The sequence below is a fragment of the Pogona vitticeps genome, chromosome 6 (assembly GCF_051106095.1).
Source record: "Pogona vitticeps strain Pit_001003342236 chromosome 6, PviZW2.1, whole genome shotgun sequence".
Taxonomy (NCBI): domain Eukaryota; kingdom Metazoa; phylum Chordata; class Lepidosauria; order Squamata; family Agamidae; genus Pogona; species Pogona vitticeps.
Genome location: NC_135788.1, coordinates 87,377,021 through 87,400,133, shown reverse-complemented (window position 1 = coordinate 87,400,133; position 23,113 = coordinate 87,377,021). Strand labels below are relative to the sequence as shown.

The following is a 23,113-nucleotide window of genomic DNA, read 5'->3' as shown; positions in this document are numbered from 1 at the left end:
GAAACACTCCTGCCTAAAATAATGGAGAGCCACTGCCCCAGCTGACATGACCAATTAGATCGGCCAGTGGTGTCTGACTTAGGATGAGGCCGTTGCATATGTTCCTATGGCTCTGTTTAGTTTTGAGAACTGTTTTTATTAAATGAGATACACAGAGCTGTAACAGTATAGTGCTAATTGTGGACAATGATGTTACAATGTTTTAACAGATTAATCCTAAATATTCAAAATTATGCTCTAAATTTGCTTTGCAATTGCTGTCATTTCATCAGTTTGTTGTTGCTGTTAAAATTAACATTATAGCTTACGGTGTTTTCATTATAGGTACACAGTAGGACCCCCAATATCCACAGGGGATCAATTCCAAGTCCCCGCTATGAATGCTGAGAAAGCACAGATACAGAAACTCTATATACAGTGGTGCCCCGCTTGATGATTACCCCGCTCTACAACAAATCCGCTTTACAATGAGGTCTTTGTGATCACTATTGCGATAGCAAAACAATGTTTAAATGGGGAAAATTCACTTTATGACGATCAGTTCCCTGCTTCGGAAACCGGTTCTTCGCTAAACAATGATTTTTAAACAGCTGATCAGCGGCTCTCAAAATGGCTCCTCGCTGTGCAAAATGGTTCCCCGCTGTGTTTAGGACGGATTCCACGCTTAACAGGCACTGGAAAATGGCCACCCTATGGAGGATCTTTGCTGCACAATGAGGTATTTCGCCCATTGGAACGCATTGAACCGGTTTTCAATGCATTTTAATGGGTTTTTTACTTTCACTTGACAACAATTTCGTTCTACAGCAATTTTGCTGGAACCGATTATCGTCGTCAAGCGAGGCACCACTGTATAGTGTAGTCTCTGTTTCCCTCTAGTGGCAACTTCTGGTAATAAATCTTGGAAACATGTATTTTAGGGGGGTGTTACTTAATATTTTCAGGCAGGAAGTAAGTGAAGCAATGAGTACTAATTCCACAGACACGGTGGTTCTACTGGAAATCAAAAGTAAAGTGCGCTATGTATATTCATCTCCATAGTGCTTAAAGGTGGTTTGCAACTTAATCATGCAGGCTAAACATTGCCCTGCCCTCCAGCGAGCTGGGTACTAAATCCTCAGAAGGATAGAAGGCTGAGTCAACCGCGAGCTGGCTACCTGAGACCATTGAGATCAAACTCGTGAGCAGCATCTTGACTGCACTACTACAATTTATCAACTGTGTCACAAGGTTCATATAGAGATACAGTAAAGATAGTTCCAGTATGATGTAGTAGATTGATAGATTAGCATTTATGAGGCCTTGAGTTTGAATCCTTGTTCAGCCATGGAAATTCACTGGGGGTATCAAACTGGTAAAGCCACTCTTTAACTATCTCACTTATCTTTAAAAGCCCTATTACAAGCATTGTAAGTTGGTTCTGACACTAAATTTTTTTTCATATTTCATATACAGTATTTCAAAAGAGAGAGTAAAAGCAGGGATAATGAAACAGCATCTACTGCAAAAGTTTCAATGGATGTCTGCAGTTTTCAGTGGCTTAATTTAAGACAACCACATCACACGGATTAGCATTGACTGAACATGATAGAATGTGCACATAAAATGCATAACTCCATCATATGTTGGAAAGTTACTGTAGTTACAATGTTGCCAAGAGCTTGCTGCAGTCTTACCACAGTATCCTGTACATATCCAAGCTGAGTTTGGAAGCTAAGTAGGGTCGAGTCTCTTTAGTGCTTGGATGGGAGACCATCGGGGAATACGAAGGGTCTCTCTGGATCAGGCTTGGAAGGAATCCTGCCTGACACCCTAGTGAACTGCTGTCTATTAGCATTGACAGTATGGGCCAGATAGAGACTATGGTCTGATACAATACAGTAGAGCTTCTTTTGTTTACTTGTACAATGAAACAAAAAGGAAAAGGTGAAAGAGTGTTCTAGAAGCCAACCTGCTTTATTTCTTTCTATGACATGGTATCTCTATATCTGTTACTGGCAGCCTTGCCAGTAAGAACTAAAGTGGTGATGATACACCCAGAGAAATTCTGAAAAATCATAGATTTCAGTGTAAAAGTACAAGAAGACCCTGCTGGATCAGTTGAAGCATCCAGCCGGATGTTCCTGGGAACAGGGCTCATCAAGGGCATTTTGCTACCTGAACTGAAGGACACCAGGGTGGTGGTTTATACGTTAGCAAAACAAAGGGCATGCACAACCAAAAGGAGGATACAGATATGGACACTGATTTACCTAAAATCGGACATGGTGATTCCTACGTACAGATGCAAAATTAGAACTGATTTTGAAATAGAATTATAATGCATCTCAGTAGCAAAGACAAGGACCAGGTGACTTGTGTGTCTACTGAGTCTTCTGTCTGAACACTAATTGTGGATAGGTGCCTTCAAGGTATTTTTTCTTTCTGGCTCTTTATCAAACAACTGTTTGTGTGGGGAGCACCTTTGGAGGGAAGATCACCCTGCAATGTCAACCCTTTAAAATGCCTTCCATAAGAAAAGGGCATGTTGCCACCCTTAATGATAGTCCTCCCCACTGCGTCTAAACAGAGCCAGCTAGGGTTAGCCTGTTGGTTCAATCATACTTTGTAATAGGACTGTATCTTCCACTACATGGAAAGGCAGCCAGCTAGTTTTGGGGATGTACAGAGCTTTGTTCACTCCAGGCTCTGCCAACAGTGGCCAACGTCTTGCTCTGCCAAACGATAGAGCTGCCCCGAATGGGAAGTCCAAAAGCAGCAAGGTAAGGTAAAACATATATATTCACAGACCTTCCCACAACTCCCTGTGAAAACAATTACGTTACACAGGCTTCTGTTATCCTGTGCATAAAACACAAAATGTGCATTTTGGGTAAAATGGAAACTGGGGCACGTCCCGTCTCTAACAGAACTCCCCCCCCCCCCGCTCTTTCTCGACTAGAAAAGATGACATTCTTGTGGGAGCCCCTCTCTTCATGGAGCGCCGCTCGGATCGTAAACTCTATGAACTGGGACGAGTTTATTTATACTTGCAGCGGAAGACCCCAAAGGCCTTCAGCACCCCCTGGCAGAAACTGACGGGCCTGGATGTTTATGGGCGCTTTGGCATGGCCATTGCTCCTCTGGGAGACATGGACCAGGATGGATACATTGGTAAGAAACTATGTGGGGGGGGGGGGAGAGGAAGAGATCTATTTGATCCCTGGAAAATCTCACTTTTTTTGTTCTCCCCTGCCCACTCCTCTTCCACTGACTGCTGAAAAAGTGCCACACAGACCTTCATTTCCACCAAAATGTGTTATGATGTAAGTTATAGACACTGTTTACAGGAGCAGGGCTAGATGTTTGTGTGGTATTAACTCTTCCTTGGGGTACTGAAACAAAAGAGTACCTTTGAGTCTTTGAGGAGGAAGAGTCTGTTTCCTCCACCATTGGGGTCCTGCTCTTCAAGGCTGAGGAAAAAGTGGCCTCTGTATGTGTTGAGGCTTTGTGATGTCTTTCTTTTCAAGGTTGGGCCCTACATATCTTGTTTGAACAAACAGCACTGATAAGTGATGCCAAGCTGAACTTTTTCATGGCTGTGGGAAAAAGAAAAGATGTTTTTCACCTAGCATTTTCTTTGATAACTGGACTCCCTTTTCTCTTATGGCCTACAAAATCCTGCTCAGCAGCTCATCCTTTCCTCCACCCCATCAGAATCATCAGCCTACACAAAGGTGAAAACAGGAGCACTCATAGAATCCTTGATTTAATCCAGGAAACCCAGAACTTAGAAATGTTATTTTTTGAATGACAACTCCCACATTGGCCATGCTGGATGTGGGATTTGGGAGGTTGTAGTTCTAAGAATTCACCATCCTAAGCCCTGGAGTAAGAGAACTATGTTAAGTGCCACACCTTCCTGTGTGGGCTTCTTTGCACATGGAAGAGTTGCCCCAACCTCCCTTTTCTTATCCCAAGTGATCACCATTTGTAACTGAATGGGTTACTTACAGTCTTTATTTCGCTTCCACAGATATTGCTGTAGGAGCCCCCTTTGGTGGCCAAGATGGGGGTGGGCGTGTTTACATCTACTGTGGGAATAGCGAAGGCTTGAGCACATCCCCAGACCAGATCCTGGAGAATCCTTTCCCTGGACCAGCTGGCTTTGGTTTCGCCATACGTGGAGCTTCTGATGTGGATGCTAATGGCTACCCTGGTAATACAAAATGAAGCTGTGGGGCATTTAGGGTGTGTGTGTGTGTTTTAATTGTCTTTCAGAGAAGCTGAAGACTTCAAAGAGTTTGACTTTTTAGGGCCACTCAGATTTTGCAAGGCTTCTTTTAGTTACTCTCAGACATGGGTGAAATCCTTTTCTTACGCTTAGGTTTTGCAGAGTGTAGCTGGGTTGCCAACAGAATGGGTTGATCTGGAGTTCTGCAATGACAGATGGGATGACATGTCCTTGACTTTGTTAACTTTTTCATTGATTTGCCTTCCTCTTTTTCTTTCCAGATGTGCTGGTTGGGGCTTATAGAGCCAGCAAAGTGGCTGTTTACTTGTGAGTAAATGCTGTTCTACTAGCTGGAGATGGACCTTTGGGGCCAAATTTGGTTGTGAAGGAAAAATAGTTAGAAAGGGCTTCGTACTCAAGGTTACATTGGATGTTAAGAGCAATGTGTGTTCTCTGCAATTAATATTTTCTCCCCCGCAGTGGGATTTCCTCAGCTTCAGTAATCAGACTTGCAAATTAAGTTCCTTTGGGGGAGCACCTCTGCAAAGAAACATGTCATAAACATATAATCTAGCTGAGGTGGGAATTTGAAGAAATGTTTTGCAAAAACCTTCATTCTCAATAATTGTTTCTGGAAACCACTGAGGAAAATTCTCCAACTCTCAAAATTCTCTGCAAGCAGTACAAGAGCAATAAGATAAAAACACTACAAGATAAAAATAATCCATTTTGCACAAAATTGCATGTATTGTGCAAAATGAGCTCTAATTTGCAAAAGAATGGGTTGTTTTTGTGCTATAGGAGCTGGCAACAGCCGAGGAAAACCTGTGGCAGTGCTTGTCAGCAAAAAGGGGAAGATTGTTGTGCCTCATCCTTGCCTGTAAATATGACATACCATATCCCTAAGTTTGACCCTTATGTGCTGAGAATTTTGCCAGACTGAGGGCTCTTACTGTTCATAGTGAAATCCTTGTGCAGCTATATTCCATCTTTTCCCATGTTTTTAATTTATTGTCTCTGATAAGTAAAAAACAGAAAGGAAGGGAAACATGGAAGGGCTACAAGCTGCAAGCTGCAAACATTTCCGTGCAAAAAATAGTCAATGGAGCATATGTTGGAGTTTTTGCAAAGCTCTTGGTGTGCTTTGTTTGGTTGATGGAGTTGTTTTTGTTTTTATTATTTCATTTAAAAATATTTTTATTTTAAATATAATATAAACATAAACATAAAATACACAAACCAAAATACAAATTGGCTGCGTTCCCCACCACCACAGACGGGACCTCTTGCAATAATCTTTTTCCTCCATCTATTCTTCTTCTTCTTCTTCTTCTTCTTCTTCTTCTTCTTCTTCTTCTTCTTCTTCTTCTTCTTCTTCTTCTTCTTCTTCTTCTTCTTCTTCTTCTTCTTTTATGGGACTGAAAACTCCTTATATTGCTCGTATCGTCCTCTTCTCCAGAACTGCATTGATTCTTGATTTGGAGCTTTCCCTTTTCCTTTTGTTAACACATATTCCAAAAATCTACCCCATATAGCATAAAAATTATTCTTTTTCAACTCTCCTTTCTTAACCTTTAAATTACAAGTTAGCTTACCATTTATAGCTATATTCCATATTTCATTGTACCATTTGTCCATTCAAAATTCAAATTTTGATTTCCATTGCCTAGCTATTATTAGTCTAGCTGCTGTTAATAAATTGTTAATCAATTCTTTAGTCATCTTATCATATTCTACATTCTCAAATAGTGATAACAAAGCGATCTGAGGATTAAATTCTATATCTTTTTCACATATGTCATTTAGTTCTTTAAAGATTAGTTTCTAAACTCTTTGTACTTTTTCACATTCCCACCACATATGAAAGTATGTACCAATTTCCTTCTCACATTTTCAACAGACATTCAGATAACTAGCGTTTATTTTATTTTGTTGGTGTTAAATACCATCTTAAGCCCAATTTTTAAAAAATTCTCTTATTCTCACTGACATAAATCTTAAAACCCTCATTTTCCAGATCTTCCTCCATTCTTCCTCATTTATTCTTTTTCCAAAGTCTTGTTCCCACACTAACTTCGATCCTTCTTTCTCACTTTCTTCCTCTTCTAAGTCAAGCAGGAATCCATAAATTTTACTCACTGTATCCTTTGTTTGTTTGTTTGTTTGTTTGTTTGTTTTATATCCCGCCTATCTGGTTTTGCGACCACTCCAGGCGGCTTTCAAACACATAAAACAATATATAATACTGAATCAGTCATCTGAATATCTTCATATGATAATCGAAATTGTTAATACTTCGTGTATTCTCTGTCTTTGTTATATTTCTTTACCCATTCATTAGTCCATCTTTCTAATTGCACATAGTTCCACCATGAAATATTCTTATTCTGAAGAATTTGTTTCATTTGATCTTTCAATCTCATTTTATACAACTGGTCTTTCAATCTAATCACTTTTTTCCTTTAAATAATTCCACATACACTTTCATATTGACAGGGAAATTGTCTAATTCAGTCACTAATTCTAGTGGAGAGTTAAATGGGCAAATTCTTTCTATATTTATACCATATGTTTAACATTGTCTTTAAAAATGGGTTATTAATTTCATTTGTTTTATATTTCTTAACCATACCAAATACGTATTTTTGAAAATATCTATTTATAATTCTATTTTCCACCAAATTAATCTTTCTGGGTTGTATATAATTTCACCAATAAACCTGAACTGATTAGCCAAATAATAATTGTTTATATTTGGTAAACCTATACCACCTTTTTTGTTGCTTTATACCAATACTTTTTATTTATTCTGGCTCTCTTCCCTTCATTACAATATTTGTTAATCATTCCTTGCCAAAATTTAAAATCATTCTCTGTTAACTGTATTGGTAACATTCTAAATTTAAAAAATTACTTTTGGTAAAATTTTCATTTTTATCAGTGCAGTCCTTCCAAACCAGGAAAGTTTTAAATTATTGTATTCCTGTAATTTCTTTTTGATTTCCTCTTTTAATTTATTATAATTATGTTCCTTTTTAAAAGTATCTTTTACTAAGTCAATACCTAAATATTTAACTGATTTATATTAAACATCATTATTTCAGATTTTTGCCAATTTACTCATAATCCAGTTATTTTTCCAAATTTTTCCAAATGAGTTATAATTCTATCTATACTTTCTAACGGATTTTTCACTGTCAATAGGGAATCATCAGCAAATAAATTAATCTTTATTTTGTTATTTTCTCCCATACCTTGAATTAAATCATCATTCCTTATTACATTCACTAACATTTAAATAGTCAAACAAAACAGAACTGGAGAAAGAGGGCAACTTTGTCTAGTGCCTCGGCCTAGAGCTATCTGTTCTGTCATCCCGTCATTAACTATTACTGCAGAAGTAGTCTCCATGTATAATTGGTCTATTACCCCCTAAATTTCTTTCCAAAACCTCAGCCCTTTAAAAGAATCTTTAATGTGGGCCATTCTACACAATCAAATATCTTAAAATATTTAATGATAGAACACCTGCCTTTGATTTGTCTTTTTCTTTTCTATATTATATATAATATTCAAAACCCTCCTGGTTAAATCTTCCATTTGTCTTCCCTTTAAAAACCCATTTTTACTAACTTGGTTCTGTTAAATCTTTATTGGGTTTTGGAATACAAGTTATTAATGAATGTTTCCAAGAGTCTGGTATTTTCTCGCCTTCCAATATCTCATTATAAAGTATTTTTAACTTAGGATCAATATTGATTTAAAAGCTTTATAATATTCTGATCCCATTCCATAAAAAGACTAGAGTCTTACCATTTTTTAGTTTATTAATAATCTCTATAATTTATTCATCCTTTATCTCTTTTTCTGATTTTCTTTTATCATCCTCTAACAGTTTAATCTTAACATTTTCTTTAATATAAATTTCTATATCTTCATTCGATGTATTATCACCTTTATATAAATGTTGATATAATTCTTGTATTATCTTTAATTTTTCCTTCATTAGACTACAATTCTTTTCTGATTCATTTTTAATCACTCCAATTGTATTTTTTTATCTTTTAGTTTGGGCTATTCTAGCTAAAGGGGACATAGTGGCGCTGCAGGTTAAACCGCTGAAGCCTCTGTGCTGCAAGGTCAGAAGACCTGCAGTTGTAAGATCGAATCCACGTGATGGAGTGAGCCCCTGTCGCTTGTCCCAGCTCCCGACAACCTAGTGGTTCAAAAGCATGCAAAATGCAAAAATGCAAGTAGATTAATAGGTACCACCTCGGTGGGAAGGTAAACGGTGTTCCGTGTCTAGTCATGCTGGCCACGTGAACACGGAGGATTGTCTGTGGACAAATGCTAGCTCTATAGGTAGGAATCGGAGATGAACACTGCCGCCTAGAGTCGGACACGACTGGACAAATTGTCAAAGGGAACCTTCACCTATTCTAGCTAAAAGCTTTGCATTTTTATTACTATATTTAAAAAAGTTCTCTTCACATATATCAAGTCCCTCTGGACCTTTTCTAACTCTATGCTTTCCAACTCCTTCTTTTTGGCTTGAATCTCTAATAATTTTTTATCATCCCTATCTATAACGTATTTACTTTCTAAATCTTTAAATTCTTCTAATTTTTTATATTTTATAAAGAATTTTTATATTTTATAAATTATATATATATGCATATGTATATGTGTGTATGTGTCTCTGTGTGTATTCTTTAATGCCTTCCCCTCTTTCATTTAACCTATTTGTTTCTATTTATGTCCTTATAGAGCCTCGTGGCGCAGTGGTTAAACCGCTGTACTGCAGCCAAAACTGTGCTCACGACCTGGGGTTCAATCCCAGGTAACGTCTCAAGGTTGACTCAGCCTTCTATCCTTCCGAGGTCGGTAAAATGAGTACCCAGCTTGCTGGGGGGGCAATGTGTAGCCTGCATAATTAACTTGTAAACCGCCCAGAGAGTGCTTGAAGCGCTATGGGGCAGTATATAAGCAGCATGCTTTGCTTTTTTGCTTTGCTTTTTGCTTATCCCTCAATTTTTCCTCTCACTTCTCCAACCCCATAACTAACAAACAACAACAAAAAGAAAGAAGAAAAGAAAAGAAAAAATGCACACGCAAAAACGAAAAACAAAAGCAAAAAAACAAAAAAGACCCACTAAAAATAATTAAAAAGACCATGTTAAAATGTATTTAAAGGAAGAGAAAGAAAAAACAACAACGGCAAAAGGAAACCGTGTTGAAGAAGAAGAAGAAAGGGTGGGTGGGCAGGTGGGTGGATGGGGGGGGAGTCATCAAACATCCGATAACATCCAGTAGTTTCTTCCAGTCAGTAATCCTCTCTTCATATTTTCAGTCCTTGCAAGCCTACTTGCTTGCACCTTGGTTGCCTTCATCTTCTTGCCAAAGCCCCTGTGCAATCATCAAATCCTTGCCTTCGTAAGAATAAATTTTTGAAAAGGAGTCAATCCTTCCATATTTTTAGAAAAACAGAATGACTTCACTTGTATTTCTTCCCATTCTCAATCAGAATTGAAGCAATATTATTTCATCTTATTGTTTACTGTTTGTTTTCATTGTCTTGTATTTATTTGTTTAATTTATCTGTTAACTGCCCAGAGTTGTGCCTTGCACTAATTGGGTGGTACAAAAGCTGCAGAGTTGAATTAGTCGGTTAATTAAATATTTGTGTTTCTAGCCCACCCCATACATACAACAGGAGGAAGAGAGTGAGATTCTTTCACTTTTGTCCATCTTTGTATTATTGGAAAGCAAGCCTCTTCTGTGGTGGAGGGGTCTTTGTCTCTAGAACTGGGATATACCTGAAGTGTATTATTCCAGCCTCTCCCAGCCTAGTCTGTTCCAGATCCATTGGCCCATAGCATGCCCTTTTATTCCCAGTCATCAACCCTGGCTGGCGATAATAGGGATTGCAACACCAGCACATCTGGAGGTGCCAAGCTGGGGATGGATGGATTGGTCCACTGAAAGCTGTGGATCTCTGCAAATATGATGTGATCTTGAATAGAGAATCAGCAGATGCTCCCCTTAGCCATCTACCAATGTTGCTGTTTGTGTCTATCTGCCAGATTTGCTTCTTAGTCACTGTGTTCTGTTATATGTGCATGTTGTGTCCTTCTCAGAGCTCGGCCAGTGATGGTAGTGAAAGCCCAGCTGCTTTTGCCAGATGCTTTGAATCCAGAGATCAAAACATGTGAGACATCGGGAATGCAAGTTAGCTGGTGAGCACAGTGGAAATCACATTCCTTTTACATAAAAGTCAGATCACCATTGTGCCTAGGAAATACACATTATCTGTCAAAATCAATTAGGTATATCAATGAAATCAATGTATGCCTGTATGATTCATTTCTAGACTTTTCCTCCTGGTTAATGATGAGTCGGGGTGATATTTGGCTCTCTCTGGGAAAATGAATTATGTGTTTGTCTATTAAAAATCTTATCCATCACCCTTTCTAATTAGAAACCAAAAAGTGCATTCACACACATACACAGAGTGGATGGCATAAATGATCACCCTGAAAAGAGGATCTACAAAATTTTCCAGTAGGGCAGCTATGTTAGTTGGTTGTAGCAAAAACAACAAAGTTTTCTGGCACTATAAAGACTTAATGACCAAATCCTTTTCTATGGTATAAAGCTTTTGGAGGCGAATGGCCTCCCATTTCAAAGTCAGCATAAAGGTTATTTGTCATAGACTGATGAGACATGCAACACAGCATGCAACAGATATTACATCTAAGGTGACCTTGTATCTGACTGAAGTTGCATTGCTAACATTGCAACATCCTAACTATGCAAGAGGATTTTGGCCAACAAGTTTTATTTGGCAGTTAGTGATAAATAAATTGAAGCAAAATGGGTTATACATTTTTCAGAGTGCCCAAAATGTAAATAATTGTTTTAAATGGTTTAAACTATTTTATGCTTTTTTAAAAATTATTTTAAGGTTTCCAAGATCTTTAAGTCAATGTATAAACATTACGGTAAACAAATAAATAATTGAATAAATAATCAAGGATACTTCTTCAACTGCATCGAGTACAGCCTTAGTAGACAGATATTTATACATGGGGAGCATGTGAAATGTCATAGAAGTTCAAAAGGTCCAGTATGGTGATGGTTTTAGCACTGATCATTAAGGATCATTGATAGTCCTTAGCAGTGATTTCTCCTTGCATGTCCTCATTGTTTCTTACTTCTCAATGCAGCTTTGTGATCCACATGCGTGTAGGCATGTCAGGGAAGAGCATACCAGAGAAAGTTGGTGAGTGTTAACCTCAGCAGCTGGAGAAGAGGGAGGCAGTGCAGTTAGTGCTGCTGTTCGGGTTAGGACCTGGAGCCCCACAGACAGGGAGGGGGAACTGACAACCAAGGATGCACCAAGAGGTATGGTCCTTCAGTTGCTGTGAGTGCCTACTTCTGTGACAGGGATGGGGAACATCCAGCCATCCAGATGTTGTTGGACTGTAGTTCCCAGAATTCCTCTCCCTTGACTGTGGTGGCTAGAGTAATGGGAGTTGCTGATAGGATCTGGTTAGCAAGTAGTTATTAGTCACTAGCAGCAAAATATGGTGGTTGGTTGTATTTTTTTTTCCTCCAGAAGTTTCCTAAGGTTGAGCAACAGATGGACCGGATGGGGGTGGTTTGGTATTTATTCCAGCTAATGATGAGCCATGAGCCTGGATGATGTTCCTTCCGACTTCTTTCTGTTGCTTTTTGCCCACTTTTTCTGCTTTGCTAGAACTGGATGCAGAACTACAGCTGGACCGCATGAAGCAGAAATTTGGGCGACGGGTTTTCTTGCTGCACACCATGCAGCTGAGCCAGACGTTCCGGCTGAAACTGACAGGAGAAAATCCGCAAACCAGCTGGAATGTCACTGCCTACTTGCGAGTATGATAATCTCCTAATAGCCTGCAACAGATGACTAGAATGGGGTCTGTGCGTTTTGCAGTTGTGTGTGTGGGACCTTGGCAATAGATAGGACAGATTCAATACTTATATAAAGTCATTTTTTTCCCATTTGCAAAGCCCCATTCCTCTTCTAATCCTGTAATGAATCTTGTGAAGGTAGGCACCCCTTCCCTTCTATTAATACATATTGAATAAAAACTCCCCAAATATTACTAAATATACCCTTATTTAACTAATTTTCAATCTTAATATCACAAGTTAACTTATAATTAATAGCTATATTCTATACTTCTTTATATCAGGATAGACTGGAAACTTCCAACTTTTCTCATCACCAGTCGCAGATGTGGAGAGAAATAATATTGAGCAATTCCTCTTCTGCCTTATGGGATCAATACCAGCCTAAACTGACATATCTAGGACTTGACCACAGGGTGACTTTGTACCTAACACTTTTTAATGGGTCTCTCAGCCATTTTAGGGATTAAAGAGTACATCCTTATGCTACTGATGATCTCTTTATCCCCATCTTTGCAGAGTATGGTTGCCACCTTTTCTTTTGGAAGGACTCCTGTGTGACTTCCATAGCTACTTGATAAGTTGAAATGCAACACACATGTACAGGTGTCCTCAAAGTTTGGGGAGTACCTGCTGGAGACCTAAATTTGTTTATTTATTGGAATGTACACAGACACACATCCAGCTAAGCTTGTTCTGTAAGACTATGAAGGCTTTTTCATACATGATATGAATATTTTCCTTTAGCCAACTCTTCATGTATAGATGGAGCACTTTACTTATTTACTTACTCCATAGGAGAGATGCTACCCCCACCCCCAGCTCCTTCTATCAGTCAAATAGGAAGGACATGTCTGTTGCTTGGAGATTCAGTGAACAAGAACCCAAGGAGGCCATACTGTTATTAAAGATACAAGAACAGAGTCCAAAGCTTGGCTCATCCCTTTCCTAACTAGTGAATCAACAAAAAAATTCAACAAGAAAAAGAAAAAAATAACAAAGACAAAGATGTTGCGGCAGCTTAAAGACTAACTGCTATATTTTAATGAGAGCTTTTGTAGTCAAGTCCACTTCCTCAGACATAAGGTAAAGGTAAAGGTTCCCCTTGACAATTTTTGTCCAGTCGTGTTTGACTCTAGGGGGCGGTGCTCATCCCCGTTTCCAAGCCATAGAGCCAGTGTTTTGTCTGAAGACAATCTTCCGTGGTCACATGGCCAGTGCGACTTAGACACGGAACGCTGTTACCTTCCCACCGAAGTGGTCCCTATTTATCTACTTGCATTTGCATGTTTTCGAACCGCTAGGTTGGCGGGAGCTGGGAAAAGTGACGGACGCTCACTCCGTCACGTGGATTCGATCTTACGACTGCTTGGTCTTCTGACCCTGCAGCACAGGCTTCTGTGGTTTAGCCCACAGCGCCACCACATCCCTTCCTCAGACATAAGAGTAGAATAAAGAGACTACGGAGGCTAAACGTTCATATACGGCTCTAAGATAAAGGGATAGTGGTGGTTAGTACACTCAAGTTGCTTTTCACACCTATTCATGATTTACGACCCCTGTTTAGTATTCAGTTCTTTTGTTTTGAAGCTTTGTGGAGTACAAAAGGCACTGAGCAGACAGGATTGTATCTCAGAAGCTTAGTTACATGGTAAGAAGAAAGGGAATAGAGCCTTATAACCTTATTTTCAAAGATGGTACAGAATAGTATCTCAAAGCCTCTTCCCTAGGCAGAGCTTAATTAAACAAAACACATGCAAGCTGCCCTGAATAATCATAATAGAAAGTAAACAAAACAGATGTCCCTCATCGGCTAAATTGATTCACTCTTTTGTTCCTTGTGGGCTCAGTTCTTTCTGAAGAACTGAAAATAGGAAACTTTCCTGGGCTTTCATCCTAAAGACTGCTGAATAAACCTGATTGGTTAATGCATGTGAGTCATCATCAGCATTCCTGATGACATCCTTGACTGTGTTTCTCATGTTATTCACTCTTTCCTAGCATTCATTATCCCAGCCTGTAACAGGAAGGACAGATACTATGGTTTGTGTTGCTGCGTGATGGCATGATTTGGCTGCATTGCCATGATACGCGGAACAAAAGAAAATGTGTGCAGTTCAGAATTCAAGAGCTGTAAAAAAATGTTTTTTAGCTGATAAAAAAAGTGGTTGATAACAATGTGAAGGTTGAAATGAACAATTTAGGTTTCCCAAGAACTCCTCAGCCCCGATCAGTGCTAGCTGTTTGTCTCTCCTTGAACCAGGTGAAGGCATTCAGTGCAGCCCCCCCCCCTTATAGTGTGTTTACACTGTACTGTTGGGAGTTGCAGTCCAAAAAAAGTAATATTTTTAAGCTCCACTGCATACAGCTGCTTTGGAAGAGCCTGATGCTTGCATGGCTAGGAAACCTACTCAACCCAATTACAGCTGTTGCCCATTGGGATGAATGGGGATAAATGTACAACACAGAGTGGAGTCTGGGGCAATAGCTTTCTACTTCCTGGTGCTGGTTCTCTCTTATTTTCTCTCTCCCCTTTTCCTCTGTATCATGTTGTTGTTGTTGTTTAGTTGTGTCCAACTCTTCGTGACCCCATGGACCAGAGCATACACTGTAGCATACACACATGCAAACTGTAGGCTGCCCCTTGACAAAAGGGAACAAAGGTGAGGCCTTGAACACAGGTGGGCCTCCCTAGGAAGGAGGTGGGTATGAGTATTCTGACTGGATGTATCCTGCATCTGAAGTGGGGCAACACCCCATTACCAGCCAACACTGAATCAAGGAGTGTATTTGCCTCCACTCTGCTCTGTTTGTATGTATTAGTGGGGACTGGGGACTGATTTTGTGGCATAATGGATCTGCTCCAAGCTTTAGTCAACACTTCACAAGTTATCCAAGGCATTGAATGTGTTTTGGAGAGAGGGTTCAGCACCTTGAATAGCTCCCAACCCTGATCAGGCTAAGACCTTCAGTGGTCTTATGATCTCCCAAAATCGGAGTTGTCAACCTCCACTGGTGTAAATATGCAGAATTGTTGTACTGGGTCCCTAAGCTAGTCTTCTCCAAAGTAGAGTTTTCCTTACAGTGCTACTTCTGGGAGAATGGAAAGCGCCCGTTATTCTATTCCTCATTTTGTTTCCAGTTGGATGGAGGTCATCTTTTCTGTTCTGGCAGGACTCTTGTGTCTTTAATAACAGTGTGACATGTAACAGTTCAATGGGGCCAAATCTGGGAAGCAGATGAATGAATTCCTCCTTGCTATGCTGTGCCATTTAATGTCATAGGAGCCCTGACGGGAGTTCACAAATAGTCCTAAGGCCACCATCTTCCTCAGCCCAACTCCCTCCGGTTGTGTTGGACTTTAAACCCTGCCATGGCTGAGAATGCTGGGTGTTGTAATCCGATGAATACAGAAGGTGCTTAGTGGGTGAATGCTATCCTCTAAGGTCTTTCAGTCCCTTTTCTGTCCCTTCCCCTACACAGGATGAAGCTGATTTCAAAGACAAGCTGAGCCCAATCATAATGAGTCTCAACATCAGTTTAGTGCCACCAGCCTCCACAGATGGTGTGTTGCAGCCTGTAGTATCTGGCCAAACAATGGTCCAAGAGCAGGTAAGATTCCCCCTTTCTCTTCAAACAAATCTTTGTAGTTCCTCTAATTGCTTTGTGACTGCTTTTCTATCATGGTGTTTTTAACATTCTTATTTTAATGTCGCATTTTGTTTTGTATTTTAATTTTAATTTTTTTCTAAACTTCCCAAAGAACTTGCTGAAATCTGGGGTACAAATATCCAAAATAAAATAATAGTCAGGGGCCAACTGTTTATTGGGATCAGGATGCATTATCTCTGAATCTGCAACTCAGTTTTCTAATTCCACTAAATTAAATTGGATATATTAAAGGGTAAGAGAAATACACTCTGCACATGATCAGAGAACGCTCTCCTTGCCAATTCTGAGGTCTAAAATGATGGTTTTAAAAGGTAAGACAACTAGAAACTTGTAGGGCTGACAGCCCAGGAACTGAAGACCACCATTAATATTTAGATTTTTTTTTCTATTTCCATTCTTTCCAATGCTTTCAGCTTTGAGTGCTGCTAGATTCTTAGAGAAAGAGACCATCTGAATAACAGGGAACTGTATTTTCTTTGGATCTTCAATCTACATTGCAGATTTCCTTAATTGTCTTCCAGCTTCATCTCATGTGAGATAGCAGCATTTTTGGGATAGAATAAAAAATTAATCCATCTGCCAGAACTTGAAAAAAACCACTTTTTAGGACTCTAGTTCTAAAAATTCCCAAAGTCAGCATGATGAGAGTTCATGAAGGATTCTGGGATCTAGTGTCCCAAACCTCTATGCCCACCTGCGTTTGCAGGGGGGGGGGCACCTGAGGTCCTTTGAGTTCCTTAGAGGAACTAGACTGGATTTGCTGTTTATAATTGTGTACATTTGTTCCAATCCACAGACTCATATTATTCTGCATTGTGGTGAAGACAGCATTTGCATCCCGGAACTCAAAATCTCTGCTCACACGTAAGACACTGTTCTTTTATAACACCAGCTCACCTGTTTGTCTTGACTCACAGGGATAATCAAGAGCAAGTGGAGAGTAGTAGCCAAAAGACTGAACTACGAGCCAGGAAGTCCCCATGTAGTGCCTTGCTTCTGCCATCAGCTTAGTTGGCAGTATAGAAAGACTGTGATATCCACAGGGAATCAGTTCCAAGCCCCGACACTCTGTGGCTGCCAAACCCTGCATATAGCAAACTCCATATTTAGCATAGCCTTTGGTTTCCTCTAGTGGCCAGTTCTGGTAACTGACATTGGAGACACATATTTCTGGGTATTTTTATTTACTGTAATATTTTCAGGCAGAGGATAAATGAAACTACAGGTATGGATCCCACCGATACAGAGGTCCTCCTGTATGAAGGAGAGCAATGCAACAGCCTTTCCTGATATAGGTTCCACCGTCCCAGCCAAAATGGAGTGATCGGGGATAATGTGTTATGTAGTCCAACAAAGAGGTGGGGTTTGTTTATATGAACTACAATTGATCAAGGCAGATATATTTGGTGAGGTTGAGGGCCAAATTTTCACACATACCCAGCCTACCTTGAAGGCCACGCAAAGTCCGAAAGTAGTAACAAATACGGGTGAGGACCAAACAGAACATTGGCCTCTGTTTCCAGTTTTTCTAGTAGGAAGCTTTTTAAGGCTTTGCAGGGAACAGTAGTCCCATTCAGTGGAGAGGGGGACAGATTCTGGAGGATTCCTGGTTAAGAAAAAACCTGCACTTTTTTGTTGGGAGGGGCTCCTGTTTATGAAAATCATGGGGCCTAGGATGACCTTGGAAACTACCTTCGGGAGTTGTATGAAGCCTTTGGGTGTAACTTCGCCATCCTCTGTACTAGGGAGTAAACATGAAGTACTTTGAAGACCGGAAGGCACTGTGTACAATCTAATCATGTGAATGGGATAGATTATAGCTCAGTCCTTGAAATCAATGGGACTGGATTCCACTAAATCAGGCAGCAGATAAGCAGACTCTGCTCCAGGGGTGGGAAGCATGTCATCTGTTGGATCCATGTGGCCCCAGAAGCCCAAGTAGGACATCCTTTCTTTTAAAAAAAATAAATACTTGGGCCGTGGATGGATGCAGGAGTATTTATGGCCCTACAAGGTGAACGTGTGGGCAAGTGCCGCTTCACACCTTGGGAAGTTGCCCACTTCCCCCAAGTCTGATGAAATTGGGATCTAATTTGGATCCCGTTTGTGATTAGATCACATACCTGGTTGGAGTGTGGTCAAGAGGGCACAGGGCAGACTGGGCACCCATCTATGTGCCCTTGTTTGGCCTGTTACACATATTTAAATGTATATATTTTTATTATTTATTTATTCATTTATTTATTTTTATTTCATGTACAGTATTTGATATGCAGTTATATGAAAAAAGAACGGATACCCTCTTTGAATTCTGTGGTTTTGGCTTTATTTTTATTTAATAAATCATGGCATGGTGTAATATGCAATGTGTTGTTATTCCTTTGAGCTTGTATTTCAAATCTGCTGAGAACCAGATGATTTTTACTATTTTCTGATATGTAAAACCATAGAATTCAAAGGGGGTGTGCTTTCTTTTTCACACGATTGTATATTCTACCCCATTAACAGAAGCACTACACTGGGCAGTTTACACAAGATTAAAATGTTCAGCACTTCACAATAACAAAAAATAAATTTAAAAACAATATGGCAACTCAACAGACAATAATTATAACCATAAACAATGAATAATAAATAATTAATAAAATAAAAAGTTGTTATTAACAGCATCCCAGAGATTCATTTATAAAATGCAGCTTTAAATAATTCCATCTACTGTACTTCCTAAACATATCCCAGGATTCCCAGTGTGGTGTAGTGAATAGAGTGATGGACTAGGATTCTGGAGAACAGGATTCGAATCCCTGGTCAGCTGTGGAAACTGACGAGGGAGTGGAACTGGTAAAGCCACTTCTGAATATATTATCTTGAAAGCCCTATTTAGGGTCATTATAAGTCGGTTCTGACTTGACACACATATCCCATCATTCTCCCAAGAATAAACAAATACAAAATATGACAAAAACAATTTATAGTGGAGATAAGAAACCAAGGATTAATAAGGAAATGGTATAAATGTCAAAAAAGTAGAGGTTTGGACTTCCTAACTTTTGGCTATATTACTTTGCCAGTAAATTAAGACATACAATCAGATGTTATATCTCAGCCCAGTAAATTTATTTGGTTGACTATGGAGAAGCAAGAACTATATTTGAATTTGGCGAACACTCTTTTTATAGGATAATAAAAATATAGTGAAAAAAAGAACTTTTTTTCTTAGTAATATATTAAAGACTTGGAATAAATATAGAAAATTGTTTATCCCACCAGGATCTCTATTGTGTCTGGTGCACAAGCTGGAAAAATTCCCAGAGAATCTAAAAGACCAAATGGATGTTCCTTTAATAAAGAGACAAATTATTAGAGTAAAGGATTGGCTAGAAAAAAATGGAAAACAAAAACTAATAAAAGAATTACTAGACAAAGATGAAATACGTTGGTACAATGTTATTAAATTAGAATAGTGCACAAAGAATTGGATAAAAATGGTAAATATAACAAATTTATGAAATATGAAGGAGTTATCCTACACAAGGAAAGTGTAGGAGATAAGGAGGTAGGAAAGGAGATAGTACGTAAGTAAAAAATTAATTTATTATTGGAAGCAGAAGAACAGGAGGATTTATTTAAAACATTGTGGTAATGTGATTTGGGAGAAGGAATAAGCTTTAGTGCTTGGAAAAATATGAATATTTTAGAATATTGATAAGGATAAAAGAGAAGTTTTTTACAAGTTAATATGGGGATGATACTTAACTCCAGTGAAATAGAGATGACAAATGTTCTGAAACGCGCTAGAGAGGGTGCCAGAAAATAGCCACCTATTTTCAAATGTGGTGGGAATGTGAGTACATATGTACAGTATACATTTTGGCAATTGTTTTTTAAAGAAGTAAATGAAGTAAGCAATTTCAATTTAGCTGTATGTCCTAAAACAGTGGTTCTTAACGTGGGCAATAATGCCCCCCAGGGGGCGATTTCATTTTTCAGGGGGGCGGTAGAACAAAAAGGGGCGGTGTGGGGGCGAAAGAACAGAAGGGGGCGGTAGGGGGGCGCTGGAGCGAGCCAAACCTGTGAAGGCAACTGCAGTCACAGTGCTGGCAGTAGATCCGGTGCTGCTGCTGCCGCCAGATGATCCAGCTCTTTCTACCTGCCACGTCTCGCCTTTCTCCTTTAGGGGAGCACCGAGTGTGGATTGAGCGGAAGGAAAGGTCTCTTGGGTCCTCATCCTCGCCCCGTGAAGCGCTGCCTCGCACCCAGGTGGGGAGGGAGACTAGTTAGTTAGTTAGTTAGTTAGTTAGTTAGTTAGTTAGTTAGTTAGTTAGTTAGGTAGGTAGGTAGGTAGGTAGGTAGGTAGGCAGGCAGGCAGGCAGGCAGGCAGGCAGGCAGGCAGGCAGGCAGGCAGGTAGGTAGGTAGGTAGGTAGGTAGGTAGGTAGGTAGGTAGGTAGGTAGGTAGGTAGGTAGGTAGGTAGGTAGGTAGGTAGGTAAGATATCACCTCAGGGAGGGGGGCGATGATAACTTCCTCAGTGGCTCAAGGGGGCATTTCTTTCAAAAAGGTTAAGAACCACTGTCCTAAAATACAGTATTTGAAAAGGAGATAGATAAGTGGATGATGAGAGAACTAGTTTCTAATTTTTTTAACAGCGCGAGATGGATTATTGCTAGGATCTGGAAAATAGTGCATAATATACTACAGGTATTAAGTGATTGGTACAGATAAGTTTGGGGTACAGCAGTTAATGATAAACTTGTAATATGAAAGTTAAGAAGGGCATAATGAGTCAAGATGTGCTTGCAGATATATGGGGAAAATTTATTTATTTTGTATTGATAAAGAGGAAGGGACAAAATGTAACACATGAGTCTATACAATTTTCGAAGGGGAATAAGGTCCCCTGAGGATAAATTGTGTAAGTGGTTGCTCTCGGATGGTCCGGGTGGTGGAGAGCACAGTGTGTGTAGGTTTTTTTCTTTCTTTATAGTTTTGTTTATTACGTGTTTTAATGTTCATTAGTTGTTTTAAAATAAAAATAAACAAATACAAATAAACTATAAAAGGCAAACCAACATGAAAAAGTTTTAGACACATCACACAAGTTTTGAACACAGCAGTACAAGGAATCACTTCACCCACCCTAGTTAAAAGCCCCTTCCATAACAGGACAGGCTAATTGCCAATGACTCACCTTAACAAAAAAAAGAGGGATGTATATGCCTGTTCTCTGCCTGTTCTCTGAAAAAGAGCAGGAAAGGAGTCATCCTAGCCTTCTGTGCAAGGAAGTTCAACAGCCTGGAGCTACCACTGAGAAGGCTCTTTCTACTGGTTATGGAGGATCCTTCCCCCCTTTCTTCTTGCAGTTCAAGAGAGAAGATGCTACTCCACTGTCTTATCTAAGGATGGCAGGAGGTTCTCCAATCACAGTTGAGGAGGAACGGAGAAAAAGGACACTTGGTTTTTCAGTTCCATCCCAGAGGGTCTGGTCTCTGCCCATTGCTACATTCTTTGGTAGCAATTGTGATCCACTTCATGAAGAATTAACACAAAGTGGCCTCTGGCTTTCATCTGTCAGTTTGTTTTGGCATTCCACTTTTGTGATATGACCAGTGTTGTCTCTGTTATTGTTTCCAGATCTAGACCAAGAGGTATTATTTTTTTTAACTATAGCCCTTCCTCCTCCCCCCCCCCCCCCCGTTGGTTGTGTCTCAGGAATGAAGGCTCCCTGGTTATTGGGGCAGACAATGTACTTCTCATCCAGGCAATGGCAGTCAATGATGGTGAAGGAGCCTATGAGGCTGAACTAGTGGTGGAGTTGCCACCTGGAGCTTACTTTCAAAGGGCCAGCCGTGGTCAGCAGGTATGGAGTTTGCATCTATGGCCTGGCATTGCCAACCTGTAGCCTCCTTCCCTTATTAAGGCAAGTCAATTAAGAACAGGTTAGATTTTCCATTTTCTTCTAAGAATGCTTTGCATTTTTGCCCTTCTTCACCATCCAACCCCTAAGTTTTGTAGCTCAGGTTTAGCAAAGCTTATTTCACTTACTTTCCAAAGAGCCAGGAGGTCTGAGTTGTTGTGGATTAAAACCACCAAATAAGCCTTCAACAACTCAGAGCCTCCAGATATGATGGGTTTTAATGGTCAGTTTGCACTAAACAGGTGGGACTGTGTGTCATTCACTCTAAATCCTGAGTGGCTCAAGTTTAGCAAAGATTATCCCACTAGCCACAGCATTCATAACACAGTTTATGTGGCTAGCAATGCCCCCCCCCCCTTGCTAGAGTCGCCTTAAGTAGTTCTGCTCCAGTTACTAATGCTAGTCTAGAAGACCTCCAGGACCAACCTTTCCAACTGCAGTAAAGTGCAACTCTTAAGAGGCCCTCCAGGTCATTTTGTCATGATATTTATTCAGTCTCGCAACAGTAAAGATATCTGTACGTGAACTTACCCTTTGATTCTCTGACTCAGTCTTTCTCTGTCTCTCTGGTCTGTAGAAGTTTATTTGCAGTTCCCGCAAAGAGAATGAGACCCGCCTGGTGGCCTGTGAAGTGGGCAACCCTATGAAAGCCAAAACGGAGGTACTTGGGGTTGTTGCAAAAATAGACAGTTCACATATCTGGTAGGCTAAGTCCAGTGGCCCACAAGGTGGGAGAAAAAAAAACACCCGCTACAAAATGACTTTTGATTATTTACTGACCAGATAGGCGGGATATAAATAAAATAAATAAATAATACAGAATAAAGGTGTCTTGGAGCTTACAGATGTGTGCTAGCATTTATATACCCTACTAATCACATATCACTGACCTTATCTGCATTCCTCATCTGGCTAGTATAGTTGACCTCTGGTACAGCTGACATCTGCCCTCTTTATTATGTTTAGGCTTATCTCATTGCTGTCTCTTCTGTAACCTTCCCAGGTCACCCTGTCCTTGTTGTCCTTATTTCTTTTAAGAACACATTCCTTTCCTTATGTTAGTAAAAGGTCAGGGCTTGATACTTATATGTTTCTTAATACCTAACATGGCAAGTTAATACAGAATGGTACTACTTATGCTAGGCATAAGGATGACTGAAAAGAAATTCCTTAAACTGGTTAATTTCTAAAAAGAGCTCCAGCTCAGATTTGTTGCAAAGCACTGGCTGTCTGTGGGTAGACCTGGACCAGTTGCACCACAATCTCTGCCATAATTTCCTCCTTTGCTGCTTAGATGTCTGCCTGGCCTTTCAGTTACAAAAATTCCCTAAGGGAGCTGATGGAATACAATACAATGCAATGCA

The 23,113-nt window shown here is 39.8% G+C and overlaps 1 protein-coding gene across 1 annotated transcript in view; it reads left to right on the top strand.

The window, feature by feature from the left end:
• The window catches only part of ITGA2B (integrin subunit alpha 2b), a 58,859-nt gene that overhangs the window by 21,074 nt on the left and 14,672 nt on the right, over positions 1-23,113 (top strand). The window contains exons 12-21 of the mRNA XM_073004134.2: positions 2,942-3,153; positions 4,016-4,198; positions 4,495-4,540; positions 10,351-10,449; positions 11,440-11,495; positions 11,973-12,124; positions 15,647-15,775; positions 16,632-16,699; positions 21,545-21,692; positions 22,327-22,410. Of these exons, the coding sequence (XP_072860235.2) occupies positions 2,942-3,153; positions 4,016-4,198; positions 4,495-4,540; positions 10,351-10,449; positions 11,440-11,495; positions 11,973-12,124; positions 15,647-15,775; positions 16,632-16,699; positions 21,545-21,692; positions 22,327-22,410 (1,177 nt within the window). The remainder of the gene's footprint in view (positions 1-2,941; positions 3,154-4,015; positions 4,199-4,494; positions 4,541-10,350; positions 10,450-11,439; positions 11,496-11,972; positions 12,125-15,646; positions 15,776-16,631; positions 16,700-21,544; positions 21,693-22,326; positions 22,411-23,113) is intronic.